The 19,057-nt window shown below is 36.7% G+C and overlaps 2 protein-coding genes across 3 annotated transcripts in view; both read left to right on the top strand.

The window, feature by feature from the left end:
* Positions 1-19,057, top strand: part of kiss1rb (KISS1 receptor b) — a 360,900-nt gene that overhangs the window by 330,824 nt on the left and 11,019 nt on the right. The window lies entirely within an intron of this gene.
* mapkapk5 (MAPK activated protein kinase 5) lies at positions 945-19,019 on the top strand. Of its 2 annotated transcripts, none has more exons than XR_015490109.1 (14): positions 945-1,656; positions 4,270-4,343; positions 5,764-5,839; positions 6,073-6,170; positions 6,959-7,067; positions 9,272-9,361; positions 9,819-9,914; positions 10,063-10,143; positions 12,299-12,486; positions 12,808-12,928; positions 14,864-14,994; positions 15,074-16,550; positions 16,905-17,322; positions 18,721-19,019. XR_015490109.1 is itself a non-coding variant. In NM_001002336.1 (14 exon segments), coding segments are annotated over 14 exon segments (1,416 nt in total). In that variant the 5' UTR covers positions 1,464-1,620; the 3' UTR covers positions 18,816-19,019.

Here is a 19,057-nt window from a genome sequence, read left to right as displayed (position 1 = left end):
CAAACAAACGATCGAACGAACAAAGAAAGGATTGAAGGAAGAACTGAACAAACTAAGGAAGGAACGAATGATCAAAGGAACTTATGAGGCAAGGAACAAAAATATGAATGAGTGAACAAATTCAAGTAAGAACAAAGGAAGGACCAAATAAATGAAGAAAGGAATGATTGAAGGATGGACAGAACAAACAAACAATGGAAGAAAGGTTGAAAGAAACAAATATAGGAAGATCACTAAATGCACTACAGAATGTTTCGTTTACACATCCCTGCACAAACTGCGTGTGAACGTGTCAGCTTTTCACAGTGTAATACTCACTACTCACAAGTACTTTTAAAAGGACTACTTTTTACTCATACTTTGAGTAATGTTTACCTCATACTTTTACTCTTGCGCCACATTTTTGGGCAAGTAATGCTGCTTTTACTTGAGTATGATTTTTCAGTACTCTTTTCACCACTGCAATTGATTATAGTTTATACAATTTTTGTGTGTATCTATGTGTTGTGACATGCATTTTTTTATTTTCATAACTCTGTTTTATGCTCCCTGTAGAAGAGATATTGTATCTCAATGGGACATTCCTGGTTAAATAAATTAAAAAATTGGACTTACTCCTTAATAATATAACTTTAGAACAGTATTCTTTGCAAATTTTGAATAGAGAAATCATATAAGCAGCCAATAACTATCAAAGCACATCATTGTTTATAGTCAAGTTAATAGTGCTTCAACACTAACACGAAGTCATACTTGCATGTTATTTTAGACCGAATATTAAAAGTTGACTGATAAACAATATAGGGGCCGTGTCACAAGTTGACAATGTTCAAAAATGAACTAATGTCTGAATATAAAACCAACTTTACCTCAATGTAATTAGCGTGTTGTAGTGGACTGAGCTCCTCTGCATTAGGTGGCGGACTGCGCCCGGGTCGTCAATTGCAGAATGTGGCGTGTTTTAGAGAAGAACAATCCTCCTCAGCTTTGGATCAAAGGTAGCACTAGCACCTTAGCAAATAAACCTACTTTCACAGTTCGCTCTTTATGGTGCTTTAACGCAAAACCTAAGCGCTGAAGTCTGGGCAGACCAGCAACAAAATCACACAATCACAGCCATCGTGCGCGCGCTTAACGTTAATACAATGAGCGCAAGAATTAGCATCGAGCTTCAAAGCTAGCAGCTCCTCACAGAGACACCCGACGAGGAGAGGAGAAATCATCACTTTTTTTGTTTTTCTTAATCTTTTTACCTACTCATATTTTATTAACAATATACAGCAGATGCTATTAGGGAGGTTAGTAACCTCCACTGTGGCTAATCTGTGCGTTTTGACTGTGAAACGCATGTTAGCCGAGCTCGTGTAGGCTCAGAAACGTCTTAATTTTTTCTTTCCTACTGTCTTGTGGAGTTTGACAGTAGTGTTATTGCATTTAATGCCAGCTACGCGTCGGACAAAGAACAGCGCTGGTGTTCAAAGTTCATCGGACAGCATGGAAAATAAACACGAAACGACATCTTAGCGCTTAAACTCAGTTGAACTGCAAGATTTTGGGTACGATTTGCACCTGTAACGTTACTGAAGCCGAGAAGTGGAGAGTAACGTTACTGTAAACATCATGACTGAAGACAGCACCGTGGACAGGTTCATAAAGGTAAATAATCTGTTATAAAGTGTTCATACTACTTAGCAGTGTTTTCATTAAATGACTGACAGTACTCCAAACATGTTTTGCGAATAAGTGATTACTTTCTGTGTAGTTAAGGATATCGTTACATTATCTCTCAAGTCTTATGATAGTTAATCAAAAGAGGAATAAACATTTAAAAATCACTTCATTCTTTATTTTTTTAAATATATTTCTATTTAATGACTGAGTGCTTGCCCAAATGTTTTGAGTATGTAACGTTATTACGCTCTGTAACGTACGTTACATTATCCTCGATCACGCGACTGCTAATTGAAAATATAAACAAAACAGCATATACAAATACTCTTATGATGAATTATGAAGTATTTTTTGTTACTGTTTTAACAGTTTTAACTTTTAATGGCCGTCACTGCCCCCAAAAATGTTTTCCAATAACTATGTAATGTTATTTGCCGTAACGTTCGTTACATTATCATCAAAGTCTCATGACTGCTAATCGAAAAGACAAACATAACATTTACAAGTTTATACCATGTAAACTAAATTGTGCAGTATTTTTGTTACTTCTTTTATCGCCGTTTACGTTTAATGACTGACAGTCAGTAAGTTAGTCAAAAAATGTTTTGTGGTAACGTTATTATTTTCTGTAAAGTTACATCAAATCTCACAGCTGCTAATCAAAAAGATGAACATAACATTTATACTTCATATTATTCTTTACTTTTATTACTACTTTTAAAAGTGTTTCCATTATGATTGTATAAAAAATTGTTTTGCGGATAAATATTTAACGTTGTTATATTCAGCACTGTAAATTACATTATCCCTGAAGTCTCATGACTGCTAATCAAAAAGACAAACATACAATTTACAAATTATCTTTATGCTCTGTAAACTAAATTGTGCAGAATTGTTTTTATCAGCGTTTACTTTTAATGACTGACAGTCAGTAAGTTAGTCAAAAAATGTTTTGTGGTATCGTTATTTTCTGTTAAGTTACACTATCACTCAGATCACACGACAGCTAATCAAAAATATGAACACAACATGTATAAATAATTTTATTACTACTTTTAAAAGTGTTTCCATTATGACTGTATGAAAATTGTTTTGCGAATAAATATTTAACGTTATTATTTTCAATACTATACATTATCACCGAAGTCTCATGACTGCTAATCAAAAAGACAAAGATAACACTTACAAATAATCTTTATGCTATGTAAGCTAAATTATAAAGTGTTTTCATTAATTTTTACTAGTATTTCCATTTAATGGTTTACTTTCACTACACAAATAATGTAGCGGATAAATGTCATGTTATTATTTTCCGTAATGTTGCATTATCCCTCAAATCTCACGACTGCTAATCAAAAAGATGAACATAACAATTATAAAAAAAATTATTTATATTTTTATTTATAATTTTATTTATTTATTTATAAATTCTTTATTTTTGTTACTACTTAACATTTACTGTCACTAGCCAAAAATGTTTTGCAGATGAATATGTATTGTACATATTTTCTGTAACGTCTGTTATATTATCACCAAAGTTTCACGACTGATAATTAAAAAGATAAACATAACAATTACAGATATTTTTTATGCCACGTAAGATAAATTTCAAAGTATTTGTTATTTTTAACAGTGTTTAAATTTAATGACCGACTTTCGCTAGCCAAAAATGTTTAGTGGACATTATTAATTACTGTATAGTTACATTATAACTCAAATGCCATTATTGCTAATCAAAAAGATTAACTTGACATTTGCTAATAATCTTCATTTTATGTAGTAGGCGATCTTAAAGTTCTCACTATGAAATAACATTAATTTAAATTTAAAAGCAGTAAAATTAAGTGATAAGATGACTGGTGTATTAGAGTATGACATGAAATGACCATATATGTGAGACTGAAGTCATCTGAGGTCACGCTAACTGATGCCTGACTGAGCCGCATAGTGGCGCTGTTTGCACCGGGGTGAATGAAGTCTGAAGTGCAATGGAGATTCATGAACGGCCTACAAAGCACATGATGTTCTAATACACATATTTGTAATGTAATAAGTACATGGAATTAAATGAGCTTACAGACAAACAAATGCTGTTATTATTTTAATGTTTTTTTAAGTGTAGTTATTCAGTATTAATTAATACCATACATTAGTGTTGCTTGCTAATACACATACACAGTTTATTGTCATTTCTATAGTAAATGCAGGTAAAAAGATATTGACATTATAATAAGATTTTAATTATAAAAATAAAAATAGTTCCTCTATTCAGAACGAACAGTTCCCATAACCTTTTTAATTTAATAATATATTTTATCAATTTTTTAAATAAGTAATGCTTTTAAAATAATAATGTTTTTAAAAATGCTGTATTTGTATTCAAAAAGTCGCAGAATGCATTGAATGCAATGACATTAGATCTGCATGAACTTTCACTACATTATTGCAAGTTATCAGCTCTGTTTCTTTTAAATTGAATTAATTTTCCTTCATTGGCCCAGCATCACTGATTAGTTCCATCATGCCTATTTGAAGACAACTTTTTATGAAGTATTACTGTAGCCTTTAGATATTATTCTAAAGATGTTTATTCTACAGGAGACGTCTATCCTGGAAGAGTATAACATCAACTGGACGCAGAAGCTAGGAGCTGGAATCAGTGGTCCCGTCAGGTAAGCAATGTCGTGTCCTGTTCTTAAATAGCTTAAAATATATATGTTCTTGCATTAAAAGGATTTTTAGTTTAGAAATATCATGTCTTAATCAGACACTGTGCAGTTTATGGCATTTCTTTCACGTCTTATTGCTTTTTTAGTTTTGAACTTTTGAAATTAATTAAATATGAAATAGAGGGAGCAGGAGAACATAATTATCTATCTATCTATCTATCTATCTATCTATCTATCTATCTATCTATCTATCTATCTATCTATCTATCTATCTATCTATCTATCTATCTATCTATCTATCTATCTATCTATCTATCTATCTCTCTCTCTCTCTCTCTCTCTCTCTCTCTCTCTCTTTCTCTCTCTCTCTCTGTCTATCTGTCTGTCTGTCTGTCTATTTATTTATTTAAAAAATAATACTGGCTGTATCTAATTAATATAAAATTGTTGAAATCTATGGGTTTAAAATCAAAATGTTTAGAAAATCAGCTATGTATATTAATAATAAAACATTTGTAAAGTTTTGATAGACGCTCACCGGCCACTTTATTAGGTACACCTTACTAGTGGTGTGTTGGACCCCATTTGGCCTTCAGAACTGCCTTAATCCACCGTGGCAGAGCTTCAACAAGGTGCTGGAAATATTCTTTATAGATTTTGCTCCATATTGTCATGATAGCATCACGCAGTTGCTGCAGATTTGTTGGCTGCACATCCATGATGTGAATCTCCCATCCCACCACATTCCAAAGGAGCTCTATTGGATCGAGATCTTGTGACAGTGGAGACCATTTGAGTACAGTGAACTCATTGTCATGTTCAAGAAACCAGTCTAAGATGATTCAAGCTTTATGACTCGGTGTGTTATCCTGTTGGAAGTAGTCATTAGAAGATGGGTCCCCTGTGGTCATAAAGGGATGGACATGGTCAGCAGCAATACTCAGGTTGGCTGTGGCATCGACACGATATTCAAGTGGTACTAATGGACCCAAAGTGTGCCAAGAAAAAATCTCCCACACCAACCAGTCTGGCACCAACAACCATACCACTTTCAAAGTCACTTAAATTCACCTTTCTTCCCCATTCTGATGCTCTGTTTAAACTACAGCAGATTGTCTTGACCATGTCTACATGCCTGAATGCATTGAGTTTCTGCCTTGTGATTGGCTGACTAGAAATTTGCGTTAACAAGCAGTAGGACAGGTGTACCTAATAAAGTGGCCGGTGAGTGTATGTATAGTAAGAAAGTGACAATGTCTTCATGGATCATGACTTTTAATTTAATTTCTGGCATGAAATGAAAAATCTAACCTTATTAATAAGTAAAGTTTTTGTTAACGTAATAATTGAACAAACATAAAAAAAAAACTAAATTTCATACGCCATGCTTCACAGAGACTTTATAAAGTTACATTTTCTTTAGGGTTTGTGTGAAGAAATCGACACAAGAACGATTTGCCCTAAAAATCTTGATTGACCGACCCAAAGCTCGTAATGAGGTACGGTAGTGCATATATAATAACATATCACATCTGTATCATTTTTAATATATATATATATATATATATATATATATATATATATATATATATATATATATATATATATATATTTTTTTTTTTTTTTTTTTTTTTTTTGAGGTAGATGATCAGATGATCAGATCTTTTTCAGTCATCATATAGCAGATGCCTTGATTTAATAATCTCAGACTTCTTTATTATGTTGTTTGCAGGTTCGGCTTCATATGATGTGTGCCTCTCACCCTAACATAGTTAAAATAATGGAGGTGTACGCCAACAGTGTACAGTTTCCTCATGAATCCAGTCCAAGGTAGTCCAACAGCATCTATTGTCGTTTCCATACAGTTAAAGACAAAATGATCAGCCCTCCTGTGAAATTAATAATTTTTTTGTTAATATTTCTGCTGTTTAGCAGAAACAGTTCTGTGGTGTATTCATTTATTTCCCATTATATTTATCTTATTGATATATTATTTATTTTTATTTTGGCTGGAATACAAAAAAAAAAAAGTAAACCTGCTACGGTTATTATAATAATTAGGTTAATGTTATTATTAATATAAGTTTCAGATTGTCACAGAACTTGCCTAATTAACTTAGTTAAGCCTTTAAATATAATTTAAGCTGAATACTAGTATCTTGTAAAATGTCGTGTACTGTCATCATGACAAAGACAAAAGAAATTAGTGATTAGGAATGAGTGACTAAAACTATTATGCTTAGAAATGTGTTGGGAAAAATCTTTTCTCAGTTAAACCACACTTCCAGCTGCAACCCAGTACTGGGAAACACCCATACATACTCATTTACACGCATACACTACGGCCAATTTAGCTTATTCAATTCACCTACTGTATAGCGCATGTGTTTGGACTGCAGGGGAAACCGGAGCACCTGGAGGAAGCCCACAGCAACATGTGGAGAACATGCAAACTCCACACAGAAATGCCAACTGGCCCAGCCGGGACTCGAACCAGCGACCTTCTTGCTGCGAGGCGACAGTGCTAACCACTGAGCCACCGTGTCGCCAGTTGTTTTCACACATGAACTATATTTGCTTTATGTTGTATATACACTTGTTCTACTTCTCTCTGATAGGGCAAGGTTATTGATTGTGATGGAGATGATGGAAGGCGGAGAGTTGTTCCACAGAATCAGCCAGCACAAGCACTTTACAGAGAAGATGGCCAGTCAGGTCACTAAACAGGTAAAAAGTTTATACATGCATATTCATTTATTCATATTCTTGTCGGCTTAGTCCCTTTATTAATCCGGGGTCACCACAGCGGAATGAACCGGCAACTTATCCAGCAAGTTTTTACGCAGCGGATGCCTTTACAGCAGCAACCCATCTCATATACATGTATATAAATATTTATATTTTATATATATTACAGCACTGTTTATTTAGACCTCAGATTTGATTTACATGTTCACTTGTTCACAGTAATATGCATAATTAAATTTTAATCAAGGACACAATATGATATACATTTCAAGTCAACATTATTAGCGCTTCTGTGACTTTAGTCTTTTTCAAATAACAATAACAATCCTTGAAGTGTTTGTGATTTGACCAATCAGATTTAGATCTAGCACAAGCAGGTGAAAGGGTCCTGCTACTTCTGAAAGCGACTGCGTTTAAAGAGCCCCTATTTTGCATTAAAAAAGGTTATATTTTGGTTTTAGGGGTTTCCAATAACAGGCTGATATGCGTGCAAGGTCAAAACACACTTTCATTGTCTTGTAATATGCATTTGTTTTACCTAATTATCCCAGCGACTCCCATTTGAATCGTTCAGCGATTCATTTGTTGCCAAATCCCTCCTTAGTGCGATGCTAATCTGCACTGATTGGTCCGGTGACGCAGTCTGTTTGTAACGACGGGGAGTGACACAAACAACTGAGTTGTGGATCCACGTGCAGGTTTAATCAGTGGTCAGGCAAGCAATGGTCAATACAGTTGCAAACAGGTATATGGAGATTTCACTTTCAGTTTGAGGGCGACATGATCATCTTTTACCTAGAGCACCAGTTCAGTTTGCTCCAGCCCTGCCCGCAGCCGAATCTCCATCTGCCAGTGATCGTCATCTTCGTGTCATGATCAGTCCCGTGATTCCCCGCGCCACCGCAAGTATGTGGAGGAAAAGCGCGTGCACATTTTAACAGAACTGTTAGTACATATTTGAAGATGTACCATATTGACGTAGATGCGATCCAACAAAAGATCCGAACCCAACTCGATTGGTTGATTCCACTCTGAGTAAAATATTTTGCTGAATAATCAATAGTTTTAAACATGCTGCACTTTAGGATTTAAACCTCATCTGGATGTTTTCATCACCTTAGAGCTGTGTTACACACTGCATGGAAGCTTATTTTCAAAAACCCATAATAGGGGCTCTTTAAATGACCTTTCATCTTGTTTTTACGCGTTTGAACAGCAAAATTTATTTTCATAAAGCTCATTTATTTCCATTTATGAATGAGGTCTGAAAAGGATCCCGGTAGGCAGTATGTCGAAACCCATGTGATTTTTTTTCCTCGTTGCACTTACAGTTGAAGTCAGAATTATTAGACCCTCTTTGATTTTTTTCTTTCTTTCTATTTTAAATATTTCTCAAGTGATGTGTAACAGGGCAAGGAAATGTTCACAGTATGTCTAATAATATTTTTTCTTCTAGAGAAAGTCTTATTTGTTTTATTTCGCCTAGAATAAAAGCAGTTTTTAATTTTTTATGAACCATTTTAAGGTCAATATTATTAGCCCCTTTAAGCTCATTTTTATCGATAGTCTACAGAACAAACCATCTTTATAAAATAACTTGCTTAATTCCCCAAACCAGCCTAGTTACCCTAATTAACCTAGTTAAGCCTTTAAATGTCACTTTAAGCTGTGTAGAAGTCTCTTCAAAAATATTTAGTCAAATACTATTTAGTGTCATCATGGCAAAGAGAAAATAAATTAGTTATTAAAGATGAGTTATTAAAACTATTATGATTAGAAATGTGTTGAAAAAAAAAATCTTCTCTCCGTTAAACAGACATTGGGGGAAAAAAATAAACAGGGGGGCTAATAATTCTGACTTCAACTGTACATGCGCCATATCCAAAATGTGCCACATGAGGGAAAAAAGCATGCAGTGGAAATGCAGACCAAGTTGTTGCCTTGTGAATGGATGATTTGTGCTTGCATTAATTAGCAGTTGAACAAGTGCACCTAAAAAAGTACACAGCAAACATATAATCTACTAACTGTGTGTATGAATGTGTGTGTGTGTGTGTGCATCAGTACTAAAATTGCATTGTCACACTCGATCAGCCGCACACATACTGTTGTTCGCATGGCTACAAAAAGTGGCACACAGTAAAAATGGCCCATATTTAGAACAAAACTTGTCATTTTTACAGATAAGCCTTGCATTGCAACACTGTCATTCGTTAAATATTGCACATCGAGACCTGAAACCAGAGAATCTGCTCTTCAAGGATAATTCACTGGTAAGATCTAAAACCTTACTAATTGTTTGTGTTCTGAGATAGATAGATCTATTTTAACTAATTAAAGAGCAAATGAAGTGTTGCATCAGGGACGGTCTTGGCCAGTTGTGGACCTGATCCTCATGCACAGGTCAAAAGTGGCATTTAAAATAGAAATATTATTCTGGTTAGCCATTAACACATGTTTAATTACTAATTTTTTTTATTAACCCTTTATAGGGCACTCATTAGACAAGAACTCTTATTGGATGTTATTACAAGATTTGATGTCATTTATCGATTTAAATAAAGTTACCATAGTTGTTTTTTGCCCAATAAATGGTTATTAAAAAAATTAAAAAGGATAAAAATTAATGTTTTTTTTTACTAATCATTATGGTTGTGTATGTTTTTAAATAATCTGTAGTCATTATTATATTTTGAGTCCTGTTTCTTGTGTGTCTGACTGCTCCATCAGGATGCCCCTGTAAAACTGTGTGATTTCGGTTTTGCCAAAATCGATCAGGGTGATTTGATGACCCCGCAGTTCACGCCGTACTATGTAGCACCCCAGGTAAGATCTCACTGATGAATTTTAAATGTAAACGTGACCTGTTGGGTTGTGATGGACTGCAAATGAAATCTCTCACCTCGAAGTGATATCTCTGATCACTGCAAAATGTTTATTTACATGACAAATGTGAAGTGGTCCTGTGTTTCAGGTGCTGGAGGCACAAAGGCGCCACCAGAAAGAGAAGTCTGGAATTATACCTACCTCACCAACCCCTTACACATACAACAAGGTGCACTTTTATTGTCAGACTGTGTCATTGTTCAAGTTCATTTATTTATAAAGCACATTTAAAAGCAGTCACAAGACTGACCAAAGTGCTGTACATAAGACAAGGGAAAAAATAAAATAAAAAAGACACATAAAAGCATAGAAATAAGGCAAGAGAAACGTCTGTAAAAATAAAAAAAATTTGCGGTAGAACGAACTATCAAGATAATCTTAAAAAGCCAAGCTAAAAAGGTAGGTTTTAAGAAGTGATTTAAAAATGGATAATGATGGAGCCATTCTAATCTCGGGGACAAGGTGTCCCACCAGGGCTTTACATTAAGACCCGCCAAATGCGGGTAGATTTTAGCGGTGGCAGGTCAGGACGCAGGACGTCTTTATTCTGATTGCTTGCCGCCGAACCGCGTCATAGCTCATTACCATAAAGTTGACTTCATTTCAACTCTCCTCGACGCTCACACCGGCAAAGACGCGCCGCGCTGCTCCTTGCCACTTATCGCCGCCTATCGCCGCCGGCTCTCATTGAAAATGAAAGACTTCCGGCTACTTTGACGCTCTCGCCGCTTTCGGTGTGAACGTACGGTAACGCGGTTCGGCGGCAAGCAATCAGAATAAAGACGTCCACCGCTTGATAGCAGTTCAGAGAACACAGACCTGTGAACTTTGGTTCTGACCACAGTTGTTCCCAAGGGTTTGATGATTGCGGTCGCCGGATTTCCAATTATTTACAATGTTTTCTTACAGGAACATGCATTAAATAAGTTACTGGCGAGTTACTGATGTGCATTAATGTTCTATATTTATCTTAAAAAGCGGGAAACTCACGCAACGTGACAGTACAAAACCGTGTAGCTGCTTTAGGATATTTCAGACATATGGACACATATTGGATAAGTAGAGCAAAGCCACACCACACGCAACTTGATCTTCCATTGTTAACTGAATTTGATAAGAAGTGCGCAACATTTCACGCTAGAAACATGTCTTACCGTACGTTCACACCGAAAGCGGCGAGAGCGTCCAAGGTCGCTCTGGACGCCTTGGCGACAACGCTCTCTGCCTTCGGCTCCTGCGGCGAGAGCGTCAAAACTCGCTACATTGATCTCATATTTAAAGGAGCCGTTGCATCATATCAGTTACATTTCTGCATAAAACATGTTTCTAGCGTGAAAATGTTGCGCACTTCTTATTAAATGCATACAACAATGGAAGATCAAGTTGCGTGTGGCTTTGCTTTATTTATCCAATATGTGTCCATATGTCTGAAATATCCTGAAGCAGCAGTAACGTACTGTTTTGTACTGTCACATCGCGTGAGATTCCCGCTTTTTTAAGATAAATATATAACATTAATGAACATCAGTAACTCGCCAGTAACTTATTTAATGTTCCTGTAGGAAAAAATTGGAAATAATTGGAAATCCGGCGACCGCAATAATCAAACCCTTGGGAACAACTGTGGTCGGAACCAAAGTTCACAGGTCTGTGTTCTCTGAACTGCTATCAATCGATGGACGTCTTCATTCTGACTGCTTGCCGCCGAACCGCGTCATAGCTCATTACCATAAAGTTGACTTCATTTCAACTCTCCTCGACGCTCACGCCGGCGAAGACGCGCCGCGCTGATCCTCGCCGCTTATCGCCGCGTATCGCCGCCGGCTCTCATTGAAAATGAATGACTTCCGGCTACTTTGACGCTCTCGCCGCTTTCGGTGTGAACGTACGGTTATGCAGGAATGTAACTGACATGCTGCAATGGCTCCTTTAAATACGAGATCAATGTAGCGAGTTTTGACGCTCTCGCCGCCGGAGCCGAAAGCAGACAGCGTTGTCGCCAGGGCGGCCAGAGCGACCTTGAACGCTCTCGCCTCTTTCTGTGTAAACGTACGGTTATTCTTCAAAAATGATAATCTAGCAATGAAATATGAGGTTTTATGAGTGAATAACTGAATTATTTATTAAAAATGAGACTAAAAATAAATATGGGTTGTACAAATGATGATGTTAGATTTATACTTTAAGCGTAAACAGCAACAATAGTAGCAGCAGTGAAATTAGATTTAGTCCCAGTGAAACTGCTATCCACGTTTCACATGTTTCATTTCACGAAACCAGGCCTATGTATTCCTTCTTACTTTCCCCTCCTTCTCACTCTTTAGAGCTGTGACCTGTGGTCTTTGGGGGTGATCGTCTACGTAATGCTCTGTGGATATCCTCCGTTTTACTCCAAACACCACAGCCGCACCATCCCGAAAGACATGCGCAAAAAAATCATGACCGGCAGCTTTGACTTTCCTGAGGAGGAGTGGAGCCAGATATCAGAGATGGCCAAAGACATCGTCCGCAAGTGAGTGTCTGTACTTACCTTGCTTTTTATTTTACTTTCTGAGTCTTTTACTCTTCTAGCAGTCCATCGCAGCCCCTAAAACTGCATGGTAAAATGTTCTAACAATTTTATTTCCCCCTTACAGTTCAATGTCACACTAAGTTCAATGATTACATTGATCTCTTTGTAATACTTTATCTGAGCTAGTGCTGTCAAATGCCTAATAACATCTAGAATATGTATATTACAGTTTGAATCAATTTCCTATTAGTGTAAACCATTACTCTGTTGCTCATGTTTCAGAACATAGAAGCGCTAATAAACATATTTTCTTGCATTAAGGCTTCTTAAAGTAAAGCCGGAGGAGAGACTGACCATAGAGGGTGTTTTAGCTCATCCCTGGCTCAATTGCACCGAGGCTCTGGACAATGTGCTTCCCTCCGCTCAGATGATGATGGACAAGGTAAACACAGTGTAAACATAACAGTTTACAAGCAAGAAGTTTGGCTGAGTGGTATCTGCCACTGTTTAAATAGCTCCATGATTGCACAATTATTAAATCCTACCTACCTGGAACTGTGTATCACAAGATCATTTACGCACTAGTAAATAGCTGTGGCATGCTCAAATTTGGCCCATAAGGGCCACTTTCCTGCAGAGTTTATTAAATCACATTAGAGACAATGACAACAGACTATTACATTGGATTACAATGTAAACGTCAGCTTTTGACAGCTAGTCAAAGATAAACAGTTTGTATGCTGATCCGAACTTTCTCTCATTTTAATGCTGCTTTTCTGATGCAATTGAATGCAAAGTGCAACAACTTTTGACAAATCCCAAGAAGTGCAAACTGGTTCAGAATGTTTCATAAAATAATAAACACAATCAAGCTTTCAAAATTTCAACTTTAACCTCTCAAACTCTGCGGACCCGGTCCTTGACGTCATCGACTTTCGCTTTAAGATTCAAAAGGCTAGCATTGCACCAGACCCCCTTAAGTGGTTTAGCTTGAAAGTGTAGAATCTATATTTTATGCACATATGCATCACTTTGGTTTTTATTCTACTGTGCAAAAGTTATTTACACTTAAATACACAGTATTTTGGATACTCGAGCTGGGTATTGAACATTGGTTCATTTTCATATTTTTCATATGACACATGTACAAGTTATAGCTCAAATGAAAGCTCTTGCCGGTGCTCATACGGTTCTAGTATTCCTTTTACTGAATTATATTCACATATCAAACAGTTGTTGAATGAGCCGCGGTGTTTCCATAGCGTAATAGTGAAAACAATACATTTATGATCAATGAGCAGCCCCATTTAGCACAGACCGCTGTCATCTCTTACCTTATGCTATGCGCTTCGAGTTTCGAGTTTTGGTACCCATTCCTACCGATATGTATATATTTATTTATTGCTGGGCAAAGATTATTCACAATTGCTTGCATCCAAAGTAAGATTTTGATTTGCCTAAATATATATATATATATGTGTGTGTATTATATGTACTTATTATGTAATAGACACACATGCATAAAAACTAAACTATACAAAATAATTTTGTTATTTTGATATTTAAATTTATATGCAATTTTTATCATATATTTTATATCTAAATATAAAAAAAAATTAGTATGCATGGGTGTACTTATATATACAGTTGAAGTCAGAATTAATAGCCCCCCTTTGATTTTTTTTTTTATTTTTTTTTATTTTTTATTTTTTATTTCCCAAATGATGTTTAACAGAGCAAGGACATTTTCACAGTATGTCTGATAATATTTTTTCTTCTGGAGAAAGTCTTATTTGTTTCATTTTGGCTAGAATAAAAGCAGTTATTAATTTTTTAACACTATTTTGAGGACATTATTTGCCCCTTTTAAGCTATATTTTTCTCGATAGTCTACAGAACAAACCATCATTATACAAAACATTTCCTAATTACCCTAACCCGCCTAGTTAACCTAATTAACCTAGTTAAGCCTTTAAATGTCACTTTAAGCTGTATAGAAGTGGCTTGAAAAATATCTAGTCTAATATTATTTAATGTCATCATGACAGATAAATTAAATCAGTTATTAGAAATGAGTTATTAAAACTATTATGAATATATTGGAAATGTGTTGAAAAAATCTGCTCTCCGTTAAACAGAAATTGGGGGAAGAAACCGGGGGGCTAATAATTCTGACTTTAATTGCATATAATAAATATACACACATATATAATGTCAAAACAAGCTTTTATTTTGGATGTGGTTAATCACAATAATTCTTGTGCAGCACTAAACCATATATAGGTATTGGCAATTCTAGAATTGAGGATAGGTTTGTGCGTTTCCAAAACAAACCTACTTCTAAAACACTACTTGTATGTGTATTTCCTTCATTCAGGCAGTTGTAGCAGGAATCCAACAGGCTCATGCAGAGCAGCTGGCCAACATGAGGATACAAGACCTCAATCTGAGTCTGAAACCCCTCAACTCCGTTAACAACCCCATTCTGAGAAAGAGAAAGCTGCTGGGGTAAACGTTCAGTTCATTCACATTATCTCCTGCCTTGCTAACAGTGCTGTTTTTAACAGACTGTGCTTAAACCCTGCAGCACCAAACCCAATGACGAGCTGTTCATCAATGATCCAGAGAATGAGGTGGAGGACACCAATGTGGCTCTGGAAAAACTAAGGGATGTGATCGCACAGTGCATATTACCACAGGCTGGTATGTATAAACCCACTCATTGTGTAAACCAGGGGTGCCCAAACTTTTCCGTATGAAGGCCTAAATCCAAATATCATTGAGAGCTGTGGGCTGAAGGTGAATATACCAAACTACATTACACTAAAGTTGCCATGGGTAATTTCCTAATTTATTTCATAATATTTCAATATAAATGTAAAACATCACTTTAAATCATGTTAACTTATGCAGTATAACATTTAAAATGATAACTTATTGCAATAAGAAAAACTGCCACAGTTATAACACAGTGCAGTCCAACGCTGAATACACTGGTCAAGCAGAATCTGCCTTTGACTTGATTTGCTGACCAAAGATAATCTGATTGATTTACACCATATAATCAAAGAAAACAAACAAACAAAACTTACATTAGATTTGAATTGACAGTCTCGAAACCATCCCCATCATCTCTGTTTCTTCTCAGATGGGATGGTGGGCTAAATCAAAGGTTACCATGGGCCAACTTTGGCCCGCAGGTCTTAGTTTGGGCATCTCTGGTATAAAAACACTCTTTTAGTGTTAATTTTGTTGTAAATAGGCTAGTTTTTAACAGCACATGGTGCTCTAGACTAGTTTTTAACAGCAGATGGTGCTCTAGGCTAGTTTTTAACAGCACATGGTGCTCTAGGCTAGTATTTAACAGCAGATGGCGCTCTAGGCTGGTTTTTAACAGCAGATGGCGCTCTAGGCTAGTTTTTAACAGCACATGGTGCTCTAGGCTAGTATTTAACAGCAGATGGCGCTCTAGGCTGGTTTTTAACAGCAGATGGCGCTCTAGGCAAGTTTTTACCAGCAGACGGTGCTCTAGGCTATATTTACCAGCAGATGGCGCTCTAGGCTAGTTTTTTTTACCAGTAGATAGAGCTCTAGGCTTGTTTTTAACAGCGCATGGCGCTCTAGGCAAGTTTTTAACAGCAGGCAGCACTCTAGGCTAGTTTTTTAATAGCAGATGGCACTCTAGGCTAGTTTTCGACAGCAGACGGCGCTCTAGGCTAGTTTTTAACAGCAAATGGTGCTCCAGGCTAGTTTTTAGCAGCAGATGGCAGTATTGGCTAGTTTTAAGAAGCCGATGGCGCTCTATGCTAGTTTTTAACAGTAGAGGGTGCTTTAGGCCAGTTTTTAACAGCAGATGGCGCTCTAGGCTAATTTTTAATAGTAGACGGCGATCTTGGCTAGTTTTTACCAGTAGATGGTGCTCTAGGCTAGTTTTACCAGCAGACAGCGCTCTAGGCTAGGTTTTAAAAGCAAATGGCGCTCAAGGCTATTTTTAGCAGCAGATGGGGCTATTGGCTAGTTTTAAGCAGCAGATGGCGATCTAGGCTAGTTTTTAACAGCAAATGGTGCTCCAGGCTAGTTTTTAGCAGCAGATGGCAGTATTGGCTAGTTTTAAGAAGCCGATGGCGCTCTACGCTAGTTTTTAACAGTAGATGGTGCTTTAGGCCAGTTTTTAACAGCAGATGGCGCTCTAGGCTAATTTTTAATAGTAGATGACGATCTTGGCTAGTTTTTACCAGTAGATGGTGCTCTAGGCTAGTTTTACCAGCAGACAGCGCTCTAGGCTAGGTTTTAAAAGCAAATGGCGCTCAAGGCTATTTTAGCAGCAGATGGGGCTATTGGCTAGTTTTAAGCAGCAGATGGCGATCTAGGCTAGTTTTTAACAGTAGATGGTGCTTAAGGCTAGTTTTTGACAGCAGACGGCGCTCTATGCAAGTTTTTACCAGCAGATGGTGCTCTAGGCTAGTTTTTAGCAGCAGTTGGCGCTATTGGCTAGTTTGAAGCCGCAGATGGCGCTCTAGGCTAGATTTTAACAGCAGATGGCGATCTAGGCCAGTTCTTAACAGCAGACGGCACTCCAGGCTATTTTTAACTAAACAACATCCACTCATCCAGAAAAAGTTCTGTGTTGATTTGTAGCTTTCATAGAAAATGTCTGCAGGGATAAACTATAATGCTGTCCAAAAACCATGAAGCACATCATAGTATGTCTCTTTTTTTATATGACCACAGGTGACAGTGATGACGAAAAGCTAAATGAAGTAATGCATGAAGCTTGGCGCTTGAATCGTGATTGCAAACTTCTCAGAGATGGATTGCATGGGTTATGTTGGGATGGTAAGTGTTTTGTGTCTGAGGTTTATTTTCTAGAAGCTATACTGTGCACTAGAATAGCATCCAGTACTTGCAAATTCATCTATGTGACTTATCTGACTATTACATTTGTTAGTTTTAAACGAACACTCAATTGTTTTTGGAAGTAGGCTCATTTTACAGCTCTCCTAGAATTAAACAGTTGAATTTTACCATTTTTTGAACCCATTCAGCCAATCTCCATGTCAGGTGAGAGCGCTTTTAGCTTAGCTTAGCTTAGCATAGTTTATTGAATCTGATTAGACCATTAACTATGTTTTTTTTTTTTTTTGTTTTTTTTTTTTACAGCAAACAGACCTCTTGGCTAGTTTTTTTTACAGCAGACGGTGCTCTAGGCTAGTTTTTAATAGCAGATGATGCTTTAGGCTAGTTTTGTTTGGCAGATGGAGCTCTAAGCTAGTTTTGGTTGGTGTTTTACAGCAAATAGTGTTCTAGGCTAGTTTTTTATTACAGCAGATGGTACTCTAAGTTAGTTTAGGCTATTCTTTTTTTTTACAGCAGACGGCACTACAGGCTATTTTTTAAAAGCTGATAGCACTATAGGCTAGTTTAGGCTAGTTTTTTTGGCAGATGGAGTTCAAGGCTAGTTTAGGCCAGTCTTTTACAGCAAACCACACTCTAGGCTAGTTTTTTAACAGCAGATGGCGCTCTAGGCTAGTTTTTAACAGCAAACAAAGCTCTAGGCTAGTTTTGGCAAGTTTTTACCAGCAGACGAAGCTCTAGGTTAGTTTTGGCTAGTTTTTTTTGGCAGATGGAGCGCTAGGCTAGTTTAGGCTAGTGGTTTTACAGCAAACGGCACTACAGGCTAGTTTTTTAACAGCAGATTGCACTCTAAGCTAGTTTAGGCTACTTTTTTTTACAGCAGACGGCACTACAGGCTAGTTTTTTTACAGCAGATGGTGCTCTAGGCTAGTTTGGGCTAGTGTTTTTACAGCAAACAGTGTTATGGGCTAGTTTTTAACAGCAGACGTTGCTGTAGGCTAGTTCAGGTAAATTGTTTTTGTAGAAATCATTGAATCGGATTAGATCATTAGCACCTCGCCTTAAATCTATTTTACGCATCACCTGAAAATCAGGTGCTTGCACTGGGAGGAGCACCTTACAACCATGAAGACATGATCAAACACGACATCTACATTTTTCTTTAGAGTACTATACTACTGAACACTACATATCTGATATATTCTAATATGAAGGGTGTATCGTATATGTATATATAAAAGAAGAATGCAGTTTAAAAAAAAAAAAAAAGATTTGTCAAAATAATGTTGACACTGATAAGAGAAATAAGTATAACAAATTCACAACTTAATAGCGTAATTCCAGTTGAGCACAGTTTCCATATTCTTCGTTTCTTCACAGGTAGATCTTTTTCCGACAGAGTGGACCGCTTAAAGCTGGCTGAAATCGTCAAACAGGCCATTGAAGAAAAGACAAATTTACAAGACTCCCCATAGCAAGTGCTGAATTTGTCTCCCTTTTATACTGCTCATTATAATTGTCATTAGGCAAATGATTGCTAACATCTTTTTGTATGAAATCGCAGACCTTTTTTCCGTGGTCATGCTGTAGTCTGTTGTATATCTCTAGCTGAAACCAAGTTGTTGTTGGTATGATTTGTTTTCACTACAGACTGCAGTAAAGAAATGTGTTTTAATAAAGTGCAGCGTTTTTATTTCTGAGAGTGAGAAACACTGCT

The sequence above is a fragment of the Danio rerio genome, chromosome 5 (genome assembly GCF_052040795.2).
Source record: "Danio rerio strain M-AB ecotype USA chromosome 5, GRCz13ab, whole genome shotgun sequence".
NCBI classification, from domain to species: domain Eukaryota; kingdom Metazoa; phylum Chordata; class Actinopteri; order Cypriniformes; family Danionidae; genus Danio; species Danio rerio.
The sequence above is the reverse complement of the archived record's forward strand: the minus strand, read 5'-3'. Positions and strand labels throughout refer to the sequence as shown.